Source organism: Danio rerio, chromosome 5 (genome assembly GCF_049306965.1).
Source record: "Danio rerio strain Tuebingen ecotype United States chromosome 5, GRCz12tu, whole genome shotgun sequence".
In the NCBI taxonomy this organism is placed as follows: Eukaryota; Metazoa; Chordata; class Actinopteri; order Cypriniformes; family Danionidae; genus Danio; species Danio rerio.
The window spans coordinates 67426652-67445597 of record NC_133180.1 but is presented as its reverse complement, the minus strand read 5'-3'; the positions used below and the strand labels follow the sequence as shown (position 1 = coordinate 67445597).

At 36.2% G+C, this 18946-nt stretch overlaps 2 protein-coding genes across 7 annotated transcripts in view; both read right to left on the bottom strand.

The window, feature by feature from the left end:
- lrwd1 (leucine-rich repeats and WD repeat domain containing 1) overlaps positions 1 to 18946 on the bottom strand; it is a 779065-nt gene that overhangs the window by 704579 nt on the left and 55540 nt on the right. The window lies entirely within an intron of this gene.
- bckdk (branched chain ketoacid dehydrogenase kinase) overlaps positions 1 to 18946 on the bottom strand; it is a 45721-nt gene that overhangs the window by 4250 nt on the left and 22525 nt on the right. The window contains exons 7-11 of one of the 5 annotated variants that reach the window (XR_012405731.1): positions 18403 to 18476; positions 11651 to 11779; positions 6120 to 6377; positions 3847 to 5515; positions 2459 to 3504 (exon numbers count right to left, since the gene is read on the bottom strand). Coding sequence is in view for 1 of the 5 variants with exons in the window: in NM_213060.2 (NP_998225.2) it covers positions 873 to 1028; positions 6288 to 6377; positions 11651 to 11779; positions 18403 to 18476 (449 nt within the window). In the remaining 4 variants the exon portion in view is untranslated. Of the gene's footprint in view, positions 1 to 872; positions 1059 to 2458; positions 3505 to 3846; positions 5516 to 6119; positions 6378 to 11650; positions 11918 to 18329; positions 18477 to 18946 lie in introns of those variants that run through there. The other 4 variants (XR_012405733.1, XR_012405730.1, NM_213060.2 and 1 more) reach the window with 4 other exon arrangements.

Here is an 18946-nt window from a genome sequence, read left to right as displayed (position 1 = left end):
TGCATATGTTGCGAGTAACAGGTAATACAGTTGTTAATAATATTCTGTTTTTGGCACAGAGTGATCGTTTGGGAGCCGTGTACAAAGTATGAACGCACTTAGCAGTCAGAATGAATAAAAAAGTGTGCACGTCATTTAAATGATCATATCGCATTATGATTATGGCAAGCGTTTGAAACTTTTTTCTTTCATAGCGAACCCACCGTTGTGCATGAAAATAAATGTTTACAATGTCAGTATAACTACTCTAGTCTACATATTGTTGAATATAATCTGGTAATGGCAAATGTCGGATTTTACCAGTGAATAAAATTGTCTAATATGACAGATTGCAAGCATATATCTCAAACATAATAATTCAACATCAGAATTATTATAAGTAGAATAGAATTATTTATAAAACCAGTAGACCTACACATAATATTATTATCGATGTTGTGCCATAAGTTTGTTTTTACCATACCTTAATTTTACATAGACAGAATCGTGAGAAAATCTTGATCTTGATTTTTATTTTAAGCAAAAAAAAAAGAAAAAAAATTGTGATTCTCATTTTAGCCAGAATCGTGCAGCTCTACTGTTGTCCTAAAAAAAAAAAAAGTCATATGACAGAAAACTTTGGCGATTTTAAAATCTTGACTTTTCCAAACCGCGGTTTTTACTTGAAAACGGTTATCTTCCCATGTCTAATGGCTACCGGTTTTCAACATTTTTCAAAATATCTTCTTTTTTGTTGAACAGAAGAACGAAGCTTTCTATTAAGTTAAGTTTGAGTAAATGAGCAATTATTTTGATGACCTATCACTTTAAATTAAAGATGTTTCAAAATGTTGATGCTGGGATTGTTTGTAAACCGTTGTAGCTCTTCTTACCCATGCATGGGTCCGGACTGAGGGCCGCTGTTGGTCATGCTATCGAAAAGGTTGCTCATGCGGGGATCTTGAGCGCTCTGCTCTGCTGTACTGAAGTGATAATGCATCACCTTGTCCAAAATGCTGTGAGGAATGCCACCACCACGGTCCGAGATCCTGAAAAAATGAGTTGAACATCAGTTTCATCTGTATTCAGTTTTTAAATTTTTTTATTCTCTGATAACTTTACCTGCAAAACCACCTGAATTTCTGCTTGTCGTTATCATGTTTGGTTGTAGCAATAATTTTAGACTAATAGTTAATAAAGATATCTGTTTATTATTATTATGGATTATATCTGACCAATATTTAGCAGCAATAATTAATCAGTGAATTAGTTTTCACTGGATTAGCATAATTTGAACATCATTTTGAAGCAAATTTTTTAATAATTAAGTAAAACTTAGACTAAGATTATTTTTTTAAAGATTTATTTTTGGCCTTTTTGCCTCAATTAGAAAGGGCAGTAATGACACAGGAAGCGAAGTTGGAGAGAGAGGGTGGGGGGGTAGGGATGGGAAAATGTCCTCAAGCCGGGATTCGAACTCAGGACGCCTTGACGTGCTACTGCACCATATGTTGACACGCTAACCTCTAGGCTATTGCGATGACTAAATTGTTAGATATTTTAGCTGCCATAAAAGTTTGCAATGAGTAAAAAAACAAAAAACAAAAAAACAAACACATTTACATTATGTGCATTTTAATCAAGTTGTAAAAGCATCTGAATGTAGTATTGGTAACCTAGCAACCAACAGTAAACGGTCACATGGGTGTAACGTTTGCTATGTCAGAGTTTAAGGCTGATTTTACTTCTGCATTAAGCGCATACGTATGCTCCGGCGCAGCCTTCGCACAGTTGCATAACCCTTGCCGAGGCTGACATGCACCTCTCAAAAGATGTAACTACACGTCGCAGTGATGTGTAGCACAAGCTTTGAGATTGGTCAGCTTTGTAGCAGTGACCAGTGTGGGCGGGACCGAGAGCCGCACAAACCTGTTGGAGCAAGTGTTTACATGCGTCAAGTCCCATGAAGTAACTATAAAACAAAACTCTCAAGCTCAATTCCTGGAGGGCCGCAGCTTTGCATAGGCTAGCTACAACCACCTCCAGCTCACACCTGCTTAGTGGTCTGTAGTAGTTTTGAACACCTTGATTAGTTAGATCATCCGTGTTTGATTAGGGTTGGAGCAAAACTGTGCAGAGCTGCCAACCTCCAGGAATCGAGTTTGAGACCTATGCTGTAGATGGAAACTGTCGTTTTGTGGTTACATTATGATTAATATTGTTGCACGTCTGCTAGTTCCTGCCTCAGGATTAGCGAGTTTTAGCTACTTGTACATCAAGCTAGGTCAGAAAAAACAGAACGCCTGCGAAGAAACTCGACACAGAGGAATATAAAAAACCCAATGCCAGCAAGCGTTTCGAAAGTGTTGTTGCAGAGCAACACAAACAGCATGCAGAAGTATAAATACATGGCTACACGCAAGGCAGGCACCGTGGGTCATTTCCATCTCCTATTTTTCACAATAACTTTTCTTTTTTTGCACAAGCCTAAAACCACCTCAAAATGAGTGAAAACTTTTTGCAGATTAAGCAATTTTGATTTATTTAAAATTTGGCATTTTGATTACTCGTATCTCATGTGATACCTTAAAATGAGCATTATCCCAGGGTGATGGACTCCCAGCTGATAAGGCTGCATTTATTTGCATCAAAAGCAACTACTTTTAAAAGTTACTAAACACTGAGATTACAAAATAATATATGATATACATTTTTATTTGAGGAAGGACGAAGCTGAATCTGAGCCATTTGTCCAGTCTTCAGTGGAGCTTAATGAAAATGACTTGTTATTATAAATGTTGAATACGTTTATTATAGTATATCATATTTTTTTGGACTTTACCGTCATTTTCAATCAACTTAATGTGTCATTTCTGAATAAAACATTTATTTCTTTTCAACTGACCCCAAACCTACAGAAATACTGTATATATACACACACTTATAATATCATAGTAACTGTTTTTTTTGTTGATACTAAAAACAAAATTATTTTTCAAAAACCTTTCAACCTTCTTCTAAAATTGTGTAAACATCAAATAAAGCATGAATTTACATTGGAGCAAAAACACAGAAACAGAAAGGACTTTGCTTCCTTTCTCCAAATGCCAAAAAAGAACAGACAGCAAGGAGCACTAAGGTTCATGCTTTCAATTTATGGTAAATTAAACATGATTCACGGGTAAATTTGCTCAGTGTGGACAGAGGTTTGTCCACCGCGGGATAATGGACCTGCACTCCTCATGACGAGCTCTCTGTGCAAATAACAGCTCAAATGTCAAACAACCGAATGCTTTACTGTAGATGTTAATGCTTCAACATGTTGTTCAGCTTTCAAGGAAAAAGCCTTATATTTTATTGTTGAATTCACCGACGATCAACCACACCTTAAAGCCTACATTAGTAACCTGCCCGCACCCAGGGCAAAAAATAAATCAATTCTCCCACTGCTGATTACAGTATTTCTTTTGTGCCATATTTAGGCCATAGGCAAGTCATTTTTTTCACCCACAAACTGCTTTTCCCCTCTATTTTGTGATTTAATTTATTGTACAAAAAAAAACACAAATATAAACAAATACAGTCAAGCCCAAAATTATTCATATCCCTGGCAAATTCTGACTTGAAGTTACTTTTATTTAACCAGAAAGTTTTTTTGACTGGAAATGACACAGGCTCCTCACCCCTCACTTCTTTTGTCAACAAAGTCACCAATTTTGTGCAGGGTAGCCCTCCTTTGAAAAGAATATGGGACCAAGGTGTAGTGGAAAACTGGCCATGCGGGGCCCAAGTTACATACTCGTATAAACATATATCTGTGATCGGGAGTTTTCCTGATGGTCAGTATGCAAATATTTTTTAATTTACGAAAATTATAAATTTTACATCGATGCATAAGTGACCGCATGGGCATCGCCGACAAAGAGCACAGGTTTACATGCATGGAAATGTATTATCTCCCTTCCTGTTAAATTTGATCTAATCCATGTCCTGAAACACACCCCCTATCCTGCTTTCACTTCTAATTCTGACTGAGGGAGTGATTCGTTTGTGAATGAATCTCCATTATAAACGACTCATGTGAACCATCGATATCCCTACGTCTCAATGTGCATATTCACCTTTATGATCTAGATCAGGGGTCTCAAACTCTCGGCCCGCGGGCCATTTGCGGCCCTCAGTGCAATATTTTGTGGCTCGCGCCGACCGCTGTACACTGACAGAATCAGCGGAGCGGGGAGAGAGAGCGCTTCCCGCTCCGCTGATTCTATCCGTACACAGCGCGCTTGTCACTCAATGCGCGTTGTCGCGCGCGTTCTGATCAGCTGTGTTGTCGCGCGCGTTCTGATCAGCTGTGTTGTCGCGCGCGTACTCAAGAGCGGTGTTATCGCGCGCCTACTGAAGGGTGGGACCGAGGGTGTGTCGCGTCGCGGGGGCACTTTTGATCATTTTGGAAGGGCACTTTCTATGCAAGACTAAAAAGGGCATGTGCTCTGCACAGGTTGAGCCCTATGTGTGCACGTGCCTGAGATTGTGTTGATATTATAGGTAGATACAGACTGGTACAGACTGATGTGACTGGAGTGGGGTGGGGGTGTTTTATTTATACATATATACGCCTTTTTTTAGGTGAGGGAATGGAAGTTTTGAGTGAGTTCCCCCACTTTTTTCCCTAGGACTTCAATAAGTCAAAGTACAGGTCTAGACTTAATGATGATCATCTTCAAGCCATACTGAGGGTCTCAACTGCTTCCGCTCTAAAGCCAAATGTGGTTCAGATTTGTGAGAAGAAGCGCTGTCAAGTCTCTGGCAGCAAGAAGTAGGCAAAAGATGCCATGTTCAGAAGAACTGTTTATAATCTTCACTCAATGTTCTATTAATGTTCAGGACACTTTATGTTCAGAAGAAATAATTAAAACTGTTAATAATGACATTTGAGGACTTTTTTTTGTGAAATCCCTTATGCAGCCCAGCCTCACCCAGACTTTGCCTCCTGTGGCCCCCAGGTAAATTGAGTTTGAGACCCCTGATCTAGATGGTATATAACATTTGTAATATTTAATCTTTTAGGGTGGACCGTATGCACACTGAGGCGCAGGCACTGTTATGTTTTCAGACACCCTTATAAGTTACTTCAAAAACTAGCCTTTACTTCACTTGGCTGACAATAATACTAGCACCGCAGCATCTTGTTGTTATATTTCATTTACATTGTTTTGCTAATTTTATTCAACAAACCTAGCATAGTATTTAGTGTAAGTTGGTGCTACTTTGCTTTATGGTAAATGCAGCAAGTAACTGTATTATCATTAATAACGTTACTTGTTGAGCACAAAAGTTCGTAACATTCAATCATTCATTCATTTATTCATTCATTCATTTTCTTGTCAGCTTAGTCCCTTTATTAATGAACCGCCAACTTATCCAGCATGTTTTTGTGCAGCGGATGCCCTTCCAGCCGCAACCTATCGCTGGGAAAAAGTTCGTAACATACAAAAACTTAAAAAGAAAAACAAAATCTTACCTATGAAATGTTCTGCCTTTATGCTTTTTTTTTTTTTTTTTTTTTTTACACATGTACACACAGCAAAGGTCCAGCATTTTCAGATTGGCTTAAGCCTTGACTATTGCGGTTGAATAACTGTTGTCCTGGGAGCGCTGTAAAAATGTTGCAGCGATATTGATGGATGCTTAGGTCCCATATGCGATATCTAGTGTATATATCTATGTTAAATTGACACATTTAGCCATTTCAGAAACAGTAGCAAAGGTTGTTTTTCATGTTGCACTTTAGAAACTCAGTATTGAATATTTATTTTTTAAAATGTTATTCAGTTGAATATTTAATAATTTTATAAAAAGAATCAAAAGGCGACGCAGCAGCACAGTAGGTAGTGCTGTCGCCTCAAATCAAGAAGGTCGCTGGTTCGAGCCTCAGCTCAATTGTGTGGAGTTTGCATGTTCTCCCTGCGTTCGCGTGGGTTTCCTCCGGGTGCTCCGGTTTCCCCCACAGTCCAAAAGACATGCGGTACAAGTGAATTGGGTAGGCTAAATTGTCTGTAGTGTTGGGTGTGTGTGTGTGTGTGTGAATGTTTCCCAGAGATGGGTTGCTGCTGGAAGGGCATCCGCTGAGTAAAAACGTGCTGGATAAGTTGGTGAAATCAGATTCAAGACAGATTTTCGATTGTGTTCTAGTGTGAATTGTAATATTTTCTCACTTTTTAAAAAAATTTTCACTTGTATTATTATGCAAGTTACATGACAAGGTTAGGTAACATTGTGGCATTAGCACTGGTTTAAAGACTCACCTTATGACAAAGTCAGTGTCATTGTTGGCAATTGTGACCACCACATCAGGCACATTATAAGGGGTGTCCAAGTGACTCTCCATGGTGGCCCTGAAGAACAAAACACTTTCATGAGTAACCTCAATTAAAAATCGGATCAGAACAAGAGCACATAAGAAACGTGTGGAGGCATGAAGCAACTTTCAAAGGTCTCATTGAATGCGTAAACAGCTGACTGTGAAAATGCTCTCTAGGCACTGAAGTCTGAACAAAGAAGAAACTCAATAACTAACTTTGATCCAACACAATCAGTCTGAGATTTGTGACAGGAATTTGTCTAATACACAAGAAGCATCTCTATTGGTTGAGGAGAAATTTAATTTCCTTTATAGGTATTCTGAAGCACATCTGCTACTGATTTACATCTACTGACATGGCAAAACATAGCAATTGATAAGAGCATGTACATGATTGCAAGAAACAACCTGAACTGTGGTGGCATGGTGGCTAAGTGGTAAGCACTGTAGCCTCACAGCAAGAAGGTCTCTGGTTCGAGTCCTGGCTGGGCCAGTTGGCATTTCCGTGTGGAGTTTGTGTTCTCCCCATGTTCGATGGGGTTTCCTCCGGTTGCCCCGGTTTTCCCAACAGTCAAAAGACATGCGCTATAGGTGAACTGGATGAACTAAATTGGCCATAGTGTATAAGTGCATGGGGATTTCCCTGTACTGGGTTGCGGGCTGGCTAAAGAGCATCCGCTGCACAAAACATATGCTGGAATATTTGGCGGTTCTTTCCGCTGTGGCGACCCCTGATAAATAAGAGGAGAAGCCAAAGGAAAATGAATAAATAAAAAACTGGTACTGAGCCAGAGTAAAAAAAAATAATAATAATAAAATACAGATTGTTCGAATTTAATAAATAAAAAAAAATAAAAAAAAATAAAAAAACATAGATTCGGAAAAAAAAAATCACTGAATTTCTCCAAGAGCTATTTAAACAGGGGACAAATACATTTACAATATTCAGCAATATAATGAGACGCATACACACCTACAAAACCACGTGTCTAGGCTCTAGTTGAGAACTGTTCATTTTATGGATAGTTAGAAAATTTTATATACGTCCAGATAAATGCAGGTTTAGGAACAGTTTAATTTCTTAAAATCTTAAATTGTTGGTGTACTTTACTATTGCGCATTTACAGCATTTTAATTTGTACAGTGATATACAGTTTGTGCATACCTTGTGTGCACAGTTCTCATTCATTCATTCATTTTCCTTTAGCTTAGTCCTTTGAATATTAGGTACTGCTACATCAAAATGAACCACCAACTATTACGGTATATGTTTTTTGCTGTGAATGCCCTTTCAGCTGCAACCCAGTACAGGGAAACACCCATACACTCAAGCGCTATGGCCAATTTTGTTAATTCAATTCACTTATAGCGCATGTCTTTGGACTGTGGGGGAAACCGGAGCAGCCCGATGCAATCCAGGTAGACATTCAAACTCCACACAAAAACACCAATTGGCCCAGTCAATACTCGAACCAGCGACCTTCTTGCTGTGAAGTGACAGTTCTAACCACTGAGCCACCATGTCACCAAAGTGCAGTTTTATGTCTGCATATGTACGTTTAATTTGAACACATTGCAGAACTCTAACACACAACATATTAAAGTCTCTTTGGTGTTTTACAGTTTGCTTTAAAACAAACCTTGGAAATTATGTTGATGACACGATCCACATCAATAGTAAAAACAAAATTAAAAAGTAAAGCTTATTTCCGTGGATTCTTCAAAACATTTGGGGTAATTGAAGCATTTTAAGTCGGCAAAGTATAGAACACTGTTCTAGTGTCATTTCATTTTATTTGATATATTTTAAATGAAAAATGGTCCATATTGTGGCTTTAAGTGCCTCTGAAAGTGTGATAGAAGTTGGTGCCAGAAACTACTGATCTACTGGAACATTCACATAAACAACATCTTTAGTACAACACATTCAGTGAGTGGCAGTTCTGTGGGAGAAAATGCCTTGTTGATGCCAGAGGAGAATGACCAAACTGGTTCAGCAGATAAAAAGACACCAGCGATTCAAATAACAAAACAACTGATTGTAGCAAAGAATGTTTCCAGCACTTTGAGTCTGTGCACGGGACTCAACATGCAAAGTGACCTGCGAGTGATTTTAATGCTATATATAAAATCCTAAATTAATTTTTCACTTGTGAACTGTAACCGTAAGATCAAATTTATGATTAAAACAAATCACGTAATCATCTTTAAAAAAAAATTGTATATATATATATATATATCCTGCTGAAAAAGGCTGGTTTTAGCTGGTCGACCAGGCTGGTTTTACAGGGGTTAAAAAAAATAAAATTATATTATATATATATATATATATATATATATATATATATATATATATATATATATATATATATATATATATATATATGATTATTTTTTTTCAAGGTTTTCACCTTTATTGGATAGGAAAGTAGAATGTATTAACAGGAAATCATGGGGAGCAGAGAGAGGGGAAGGATCGGCATAGGACTGTCAGGCGCGAATCGAACTCGGGTCGCCGTGAGCACCCGGGTGCATGTGTCGACACATTAACCACTACACCACTGAACTTGTGCTGAATCTATAACAAAAAAAGCAGTGTGCAGCACTAAACATTTCTTGTGTACAAAAAAAACCTACCTAGATACAAACTCTTTATAATGCAGGTATGGACAGGCATACGGTGACATGTATACATTGGGTTATGTGCTCTGCATTATTATTTGTGGCTTATCTGTAGATTGTTTTTTGATAGCTTGCCCCATTATAAAAAAGCCTGTCTCGTACCACTGAACTTGGAATTTAGCCAGTGTCAGATTACCAGTAACAACAGATGGGTGAACTTGTATGAACGCACATAACATCTACAGAGACAGAGCTGTACTAGGACAGGTGCCAGAACCAGAATTTCAGCTTTCTTATGATCGAACAAGATTTGGATGAGATCACAGGTGTGTCCCATTTAGAGTATGTTACAAGTACACATGCAGAACTCAGTGCCACAAAGATATTACGGGTGGTTTCTGCTATATATGATTGTTAGGGTACTAGGGTTATTTGCAATATACAAAACATAATTTAATTAACATGAATTGTATTTATATTGACACTTATACACTTTCTTTTCAATGGGTTACAGTAAAAAAAAGACTGTTGAAATAAAAATAGAAATCCAATATTTGTTACTTTTATACTATTCAGGAGCCATGTGCACCCACTGACAGGTCAAATCTGCCTCCTTCTCTTTTAAGTTCGAAGTGAACTCGAATGCCAAAGCTTTTTAGATATGTATAAAATATATAATATATTGACATACTAAAATTAATAAAATATGCTGCAAATGAAAATTAAATGACAGAAAAGAATGAAAATAAACAAAAAATTATAATGATTACAAGACTAAGACTTAAAAATAATTTAAATAAGGCAAATGCATTGATTAACTAATGGTGTAAATATATTATGTAGCCAGTTTATACCAGTTGTTTCGTCCTCTCCCAGTATATAGTAAAGTTTTTCTGAGTCGTTTAGATTAAAGAATTAATTATATAATGTTTCTCTCGCGATTAAAAAAAAGATGATTATTTTTAGGGGTTTTCACCTTCATTGACAGGACAGTGGAGATTAACAGGCAGGAAAAAAAGGGGAGCAAAGAGAGGGGAAGGATAAGCAATGGAAATTGAGCCGGGAATTGAACTCAGGTCGCCGCAAGCACCTGGGTGCTATAATTCAACACACTAACCACTAGGTCATTGGCGCCAACGTCTCTCGCGATTTTTTTAAGTCCCAAAAAGGCACGTACCTGTGGGTCTGCAGAGCATGTGAGACAAAACAGGTAAACGAGAGGTTTTCCACTACTTGATTGATCGCGAATGTTTGGTTTCATTGGACAGATATGGAGAAAAAAAAAAGTGTAAAAGGATGATAATAACTGTTAATAAAAAAACGTGTCACTAAATATACCTGGGCGGCCTGCCCAAGTAAAGTCTATGTGTGGAAAACACTGAGCTTAAATATTTAGAAAAAACATAAATACTAAAACTTATTTGATTATTTTTTTACTTTTTACTTTACTTTTACTTTTTTATTTTTTTAACCTTATAAATATAGTAAACAAAATACTGGACTTTACACTTTAGATGAACAACAAAATTCCATTGCGTCACATTTCAAAGTTTTATGTGGACAGACATTATTATTATTATTACTACTTCTATTATTAATTTTTCTCAAGGAACTCAAGTTCTCACAGATATAAAATATATCCCAAGTAAGTACCAGGAAAAAGAACTTAAAATATGAAAATTAAAATATATGTAAACATTAAGGAAATTTTACAGGTTTTTTTCCCTTCAAAAAATTACAAAACATAAACTCTTACAATTCTTACTGCTATATATATATATATATATATATATATATATATATATATATATATATATATATATATATATATAGTATAAATAATATTGAAACCAAGTGATCTCCTCTTGTATAAAATATAAAATAATCGGCAACTACTTATTTTCTTGTGATGTCTTTAAATACCCCAATCACAAGTTTGCAGTCAAAGGCCTTAAAAACATTTGCAAATTTTAACCTTTCACTATGTTGCGGTTAAACTCTATCATGGTTGAAATTATGATTATTTGACATGGTTATTAAATATTATTAAATTAATATTAGCAACAAAATGTGGTGCCAGGTTGACCATGACCATGCTAAAATATTGTGCAGCCCTAACTTGAATTCATAATGCAGTTAGCAGGAGTGACTTATTTTCAGTTTCCAGTGTAGGATCCAAAGCATTGGCAGCAGCTAATGAAAACGCTGTTCTGCTAAGTCATTTGAAAGGACATCGCCCCTACATGAATTAAGTGTGGGTCACAGTGACCCAGGTCTGCCATACCATAACCATACTAGATTACAACCAGGAAAACTTCCAAACCCAAATTCCATTCCAGGCTTCTTGCATAACGTGGCAGAATTTTTAAATGACTTGATTTTCCTGGCGTTCCACCAAACGCTATTATGTTGACACAAGGTCACAATACAATAGCTCCTTCATGCACTGACAGACAGGCAAAAAAAAGCATGTAATTGGGTCATAGTTCATGCAGCAGTTAATATCACGGTATTTTAGCAGCAATGGTTCAATACGAGTAGCTGATTTAACAACAGTCACTATGGTCCAAAAAAAGCAACTGCGAATGTGTCTGTCGCGGCAGGATTAAATATCTGAGATTGCATAGTAGAGCAGGAGGGCGTGTTGTGTACATCTCATTGACCTATATGTGAGAGTAATGTTACCTCATGGCGTTCTTCAGCAGTTCAGGCAGGATGTAATCCAGAGGCAGTGGAATGAAGGGAAAGCGGGCTGCCACGTGGCCGTTGATGCGAACACGCGGAGAGTTACCGTACTGATGCTCACAGAGCCGTCTGCAGGGAATAGAGGGGATTAAAACATTAACACTACTGGTACTGTAACAAATACACCATGGCATTGAGATCATCTAAACCAGGGGTGTCAAACTCAGTTCCTGAAGGGCTGCAGTTCTGCACAATTTAGTTTCAACCCTGCTTCAGCACACTTACTTGTAGGTTTCAAACAAGACTGAATGACTCAATTAGTTTGATCAGGTGTGTTCATTTAAGGATGGAACTAAACTGTGCAGAGCTGCGGCTCTCCAGGAACTGCGATTGATACCTGTGAACTAAACACTTAATATGTTTTGTAAAGAACAGTTACAAATAAAGAGGAAATTAGCTTCAAATGATAAAATAAACAACAAACAAACATATTAAAAATAAAATCAAAGGTTTAGCCTATTAAAATCAATGGCCTATACAGAAATAAACCAATTCCTCGTTCACCTTTATTCACTGGATTTAAATGTTATTTATAGTTATTACAGCTATTTAATGAAAAGCAGTGAATCTCTCATTTTGATCCACTTTGATAACAGATGGGTCCCTTTAAGAATCCACAGATCAAGAATTCAAGCATTCGATTACTTCCCTAACTGTTGTGCTAACTTAAGACAAAACTCTGTGTTTAAAATAAAACGGGCCAGGATTGACACGTTTATATATACAGTTGAAGTCAGAATTATTGTCCCCACTGAATTATAAGTCCCCCCGATAATTTTTTTGTTTAACAGACAGAAGATATTTTCAACACTTTTCTAATCATAATAGTTTTAATAACTCATTTTCAATAACTGATTTATTTTATCTTTGCCATGATGACAGTAAATAATATTTGACTAGATATTTTTCAAGACACTTCTATACAGCTTAAAGTGACATTTAAAGGCTTAACTCGGTTATTAAAGTTGACTAGGCATGTAAGGGTAATTTGGCAAGTTACTGGGCATGTTCTTGAAGAATTTACATTTAAAACAAAACATTTCATTTATAAAAAAAGTCTTTTCAGATTCAAAGATTCAAGCTATGAAAGCAAATCTTTGCAGGTTTTTTTTTTTAGTATTTTATATATAGAAGATTTTGTTATATTACCAAGATAGACAATTGTTTTCCTGAATATCTGTGCATAAGAAAGACTCAAATTTAATATTGAATGACATTTGTATAACAATATTGGAGTTTTTTTTTTAAATGTTTTGGCACATATAAAAAATTGGGAACATTTGGGAATCTCAGAATAACACTGGTGTTTTGCTCCTGAATGAATGTTTTGAAATATTTGGTAAACAGTCGACATATTAAATGATACAATGATCAGTTTTGAATAAATCATTTGCATGAATAAACAGTGAATAACTCCTCTACAAAATTTAGGTATCATTTTTACAAGAATCAAGTCAACATTGTAAAAAAAAAAAGACAATCGATTTTTGTTGGAACATGAAGGAATTAAGTTAGCTTATTAGCTTTTACAAATTTAAGTGGATCAAACATAAAAAAACTAAGTTGTGCACAAAAGAAACTCAAGAATTGTGTTGTTTCAGCTCATTTTAAATGAGTAGTTTAAACAAACAGCAAACATCATTTTTGAGTGGATACTGCACGTCTCAATTCCCTACAAAAGAAGTTATAAACAATATAATTTTTTTTAAATGGTGAGAAACAAATTCAATTCTATATAAAACATTTGACTTGACAAATATCAAATACTCCGTAACTGCGTACAGAGAAAAACCACATGCTACTGTTTCTGCCTTTCAAGGTTATGCAAGCACTTGTATGAATTCAATGAATTAATTGCCGCCTTTATCGCTTCACGTCATTTAAAGCCATTTCAGAAATAATTTGACACTAATGAATGAGAGCGTCTCAATTATAGGCATTAAAATCTGGTCTTTGAGGGCGCGCTTTGATCATGCGACTGTGAAGAGGAACAGGGCAGCTCTGCTGATGACGCATCGGTTAATGGTGGGAGTTTCATAAGACAAGCAGAAGTAGAGCAAACTGAGCTCCACTCAAACAATACAATATCGAAAATGTTTTAGGACTAGAAAAGTTAATCAAGAATAAAACTGTTCATAGTTGTGCTCCCGATTACATTTGTGATTTGATATTTATTTCTTCTGCCTCTTGCTGTTTAAGCTCTGTCTCGGGTCCTACACTGTTTCTGCCTTGTTGTTTTATTTTGCTTTGTTGTTTTTCAATGTTTTGTAAGCGCTTTGGGTCTTAAAAAAAAGCCCGTTATAAATGAAATTATTTATTATTAATAATATAATAGCATCATAATACATGCAAACTCTCAAAGAACACATCATATATAATTATAATCAATTAGGCATTAGAATCAGGATGTGAAAACGTAAATCCCAATTAAATAATAATAAATCTTAACAAAAACGTGCAAGGTAAAAAGTAACAGGCTGCAATATCTGCTACCAGACATATTTTACAGGCACCCACATAAAAATATACTACAGTGATTTATAGTGTATACTATAGTGTTTTTTTAAACCATACTGACTCAAATAGAGATAGTGATGTTGCACAATCAGGTAAAATTTTGCAAGAATTGGTTTTTATTCATGGACACGAGATCTATTGCATCACCAAAAATGATTGAGGTAATGTCCATGTGTTGTGCAATAAGTCGATATATTGATTATTGTAACAGACATAACTTTTACTGGGCAGAATGTGTTGTAAAATAAAGACTCAGATTTTGTCAGTGTGGTGTATATTAAAAAAATCAGAGAAATTGGTTATGGATCAGAATGGGAATGTGCAGATATAATTGGTCTAAAAATAAGAGACATTGTTAAAAAAAAAAAAAGCAATGAAATGGCACATGCACGTGAGGCTTTAGTAACAGCACATTCCTCAAGAGCACAAGCATGAAACTCGTGACCACATACTGTACATTGTCTGCCTTGTGACCCAATTCTTTTCAAAAGCATTTATGGGAGGACCAGTCTTTGAGATATGCAGCAAAAACGATCAGAGGCAAACTAAGAGTAAGAAAAACGATGATGGAAAACCGGAATTTCTTTTTATTTTCAAATTGGATAAAATGTAGCTACTATGAAGTGTCTAGCCGTTTGTTTCCGTTACAACAGAACAAAAAGATAAGGAGAGTTGGGAGGGAAACTTCCTCTTGTCGTTCCTTTGCTTTCTGAGGTCATTAAGATCAGTTTGCACAAGATGATTTATGAGGACAAATTTTATAACACAGAGGTGAGAAAATCCTTTTGGCTGTGTTCAAACTGGTGGTTTCCTTCCATTGGTTCATTTTGTCTAGACCAGGGGTGTCAAACTCCACAGCCCTGCACAGTTTAGCTCAAACCCGGCTTCAACACAATTATTAGCCCTCCTGAATGATTAGCCCCCTTTATATTTTCCTCCAATTTCTGTTAAATGGGATTTTTTTAAAACACATTTCTAAGCATAATAGTTTTAATAACTCATTTCTAGTAACTGATTTATTTTAACTTCACAATGACTACAGTAAAAATATTTTACTAAACATTTATCAAGATACTAGTATTCAGCTTAAAGTGACATTTTACATTTCCAGAGTTAACTAGGTTAACTAGGCAAGTCAGTAATTAGACAAATGATTGTTTAAAGAATGGTTTGTTCCATAGACTATCCAAAAAATATTGCTTAAGGGGGCTAATATTATTGACCTTAATTTTTTTTTAAAGTTATATTCTAGCCAGATAAAACCAAGACTTTCTCCTGGAAAAAAAGTATTATACAAAATACTGTGAAAACTTAAAAGCTGAGAAACAAGTTTGGGAAATCTTAAACAAAAATTAATAAATAAAATAAAAACTAAAAATAAACTTACAATAGCCCTAAATTCGAACTTAAAAAAATGCAATTCTCATGCACATCTTGTCAGGGAAGCACGATTCTGTGATCAGTAGTAAATCTCCTCCACTGGGGGCATTCTTGCACTTGGAAAAAAAAACAAGAAATTACCCATAGTGGTTCCTAAACAGACAGGTCTTGGATTGGATTCATGTGTCATTCAAACTCCTCTAGAATTTGGAAGTGGACAGAGAGCCTTTTTAGTGGTGTGTGCACCAGGGGTCAGTAGGTAGAGTTTACAGTTAAGCCAGCGAGTTTAGTGATGAATATCTGACCAATTGGTAATCAGCAGCATGTATACATCATGTATATTAATAATAGTTTGGCTCACTTGGAACCTCATACAGAGTGGTACTAAAAACGTAAAATAGTGGAAAAGTCACCAAAATTGAGCTGTACCAAAGAGAGCCACACCAGCAGTGGAAAAGCTAAACTTTACTCATATGAGCCACACAGAGCACTAAGACTAGAGTTTGTTTTGACTGAACTAAGCCTGCCAAGTGAGAACACACACTTAGTTCCTGCATACAACCTTTATCAGGAAATCAACATGCTCAGGAGCCTCATGAAAACACAAGTTCCAGTTCCCTTTTTTCAATTAAAAAATAAAACTTTGATCCAAAACTTTTGTTCCAACGTCGCTCATTCTGTACAACTACATCTCAAAACGTTTTGTAAGCCAGAGATTGTGAACTTGGGTTTTAAAATGGATCCTGAACTAAAGCTTGAAAGCCAAATTCGGTCTGTTGTTCGCTCTAGCTTCTTTCACTTACGACAACTGGCCAAAATTAAGCACGTTTTATCGCACAAGCACTTTGAAACAGTGATCCATGCTTTTATAACCTCCCGCTTGGACTACTGTAATGCCCTTTATTTTGGGGTGAGTCAGTCTTTGATCTCTCGACTGCAACTGGTTCAGAATGCAGCTGCACGTCTTTTAACTGGCACACGCAAATACGAGCACATCACCCCGATTTTATCTTCACTTTACTGGCTGCCCGTGCACTTCAGGATCCATTTTAAGGTACTTTTATTTGTTTTTAAGTGTCTAAATGGTGCTGCACCCCTTTACCTCTCTGAGCTTCTCTGTCCCTACACACCTTATCGTTCGCTCAGGTCAGCCGACCAGCTCCTCCTGGGTGTGCCCAGGACCAGTCGAAAGCTCAGAGGGGATCGGGCTTTTGCTGTGGCTGCACCCAAATTGTGGAATGAGCTGCCATTGTACATTACTGTACGTTCACACCGAAATCGGCGAGAGCGTCAAAGTAGCCGGAAGTCATTCATTTTCAATGAGAGCCGGCGTGAGCGTCGAGGAGAGTTGAAATGAAGTCAACTTTATGGTAATGAGCTATGACGCGGTTCAGTGGCAAGCAATCAGAATGAAGACGTCCATCGCTTGATAGCAGTTCAGAGAACACAGACCAGTGAACTTTGGTTCCGACCACAGTTGTTCCCAAGGGTTTGATTATTGCGGTTGCCGGATTTCCAATTATTTAAAATTATTTTCTACAGGAACATGCATTTAATAAGTTACTGGCGAGTTACTGATGTTCATTAATGTTATATAAATTTATCTTAAAAAAGCGGGAATCTCACGTGATGTGACGGTACAAAATAGTACTGCTGCTTCAGGATATTTCAGACATATGGACACATATTGGATAAATAGAGCAAAGCCACACCACACGCAACTTGATCTTCCATTGTTGTATGAATTTGATAAGAAGTGCGCAACATTTTCACGCTAGAAACAGGTTTTATGCAGGAATGTAACTGATATGCTGCAACGGCTCCTTTAAATATGAGATGAATGTAGCGAGTTTTGACGCTCTCGCCGCAGGAGCTGAAGGCAGAGAGTGTTGTCGCCAGGGCGGCCAGAGCAACCTTGGACACTCTCGCCGCTTTCGGTGTGAACGTACGGTTAGACAAGCCTCTTCCATCACTGTTTTTAAATCCCTTCTTAAAACCCACCTGTTCAATTTGGCTTTTAGCACAGCTTGAGATGTTGACATTTTATGTTTATTTATTTGTGTTTTAAAGTTTGTTTTACTCTTTGTTGTCAGGACTTTGGTCAACTGTGTTGTTTTAAAGTGCTTTATGCATAAATTGAATTGAATAATAAAAAAAGGCTTTAAAATGTCACCAAAAGGTTATGCTTATTCACTTGCTGCTTCTTTTTTGTTTCATTCATTACCTGCATGCACCAGAAAAATATTTAAATTTCTTAAACCTATACTTATTTTCTTTACAGTAAGACAATATAAATGTATATATCATGTACTAAACTTTTTTCTCTCCAAAAATTTCTATTTCTATTACTCTATATGTTTTTTCTTTTAATCTTTAATACAAACAGCTTGAAATCATTGCAGTAGTGAGCAGTTAAAGTAATGTTTACACGTACATCACTGCAAATCATTTCTCTACTGTTGACACATTAAACTCATGTAGCACAAGTAAATACTCTTTTTAAAGAAGGTTTTGCAAATGTTGAACAGTAGTTGGACAGTGACCTTTAACACTTTTCTTGGTAAATCACAAATGAGATCTGGGCTTTGACCCTTAACTTGAGCAAACAGACCAGACATCCACAAACACACACACAAGCGGCTGTAAATGGTGCAGACTATGCTGATAACACTGCAAAAAGCTTTTTAATAGCCTCCTAAAACACTCCTCGAGTCTTAAGCACTCATATATGCAAACAGACAGCAGGACTGGCAGATGGCAAACAGAAGGAAGCACAAATAAAGACATATACTCACCGAGCAAAATCAACCCATTTCTCGATGATCTTTTTGGGGGATAAGCGGCGGCATATGATCCCTACAAAGTCAGGCTGAAATAGTGCAGAGAAAAAACAAACAGTCAAGAGACAAATCCATATAAGCATCCATAATAGAGCAGAATAGCAGTATAAACGGTTCTACAGCAGAAACGTGCTAACTAGAATGAAATGCAGTTTAAACCGTCTATATATGGATAAAATAATGAAAAACAAATTGGATTTCATGCAATATATATTTTTAAACACTCATTTGTATATACAAATAGTGTATGCTCTTTATTTACATTTGTTCTTGTTTAATAATTATTATCATACATTTTTACCATGATTTACAGAAGAAACCCACTAATATTTTAAAGAAACAAGTTTACATACCAAAAAGCATAATAATAATAATAATAATAATGATAATAATAATAATAATGATGATTATAATAATAATAATAATAATAATAATAATAATAATAATAATGATAATAATAATAATAATACTTGATGGCATATTAAAAGACTAAATTTAA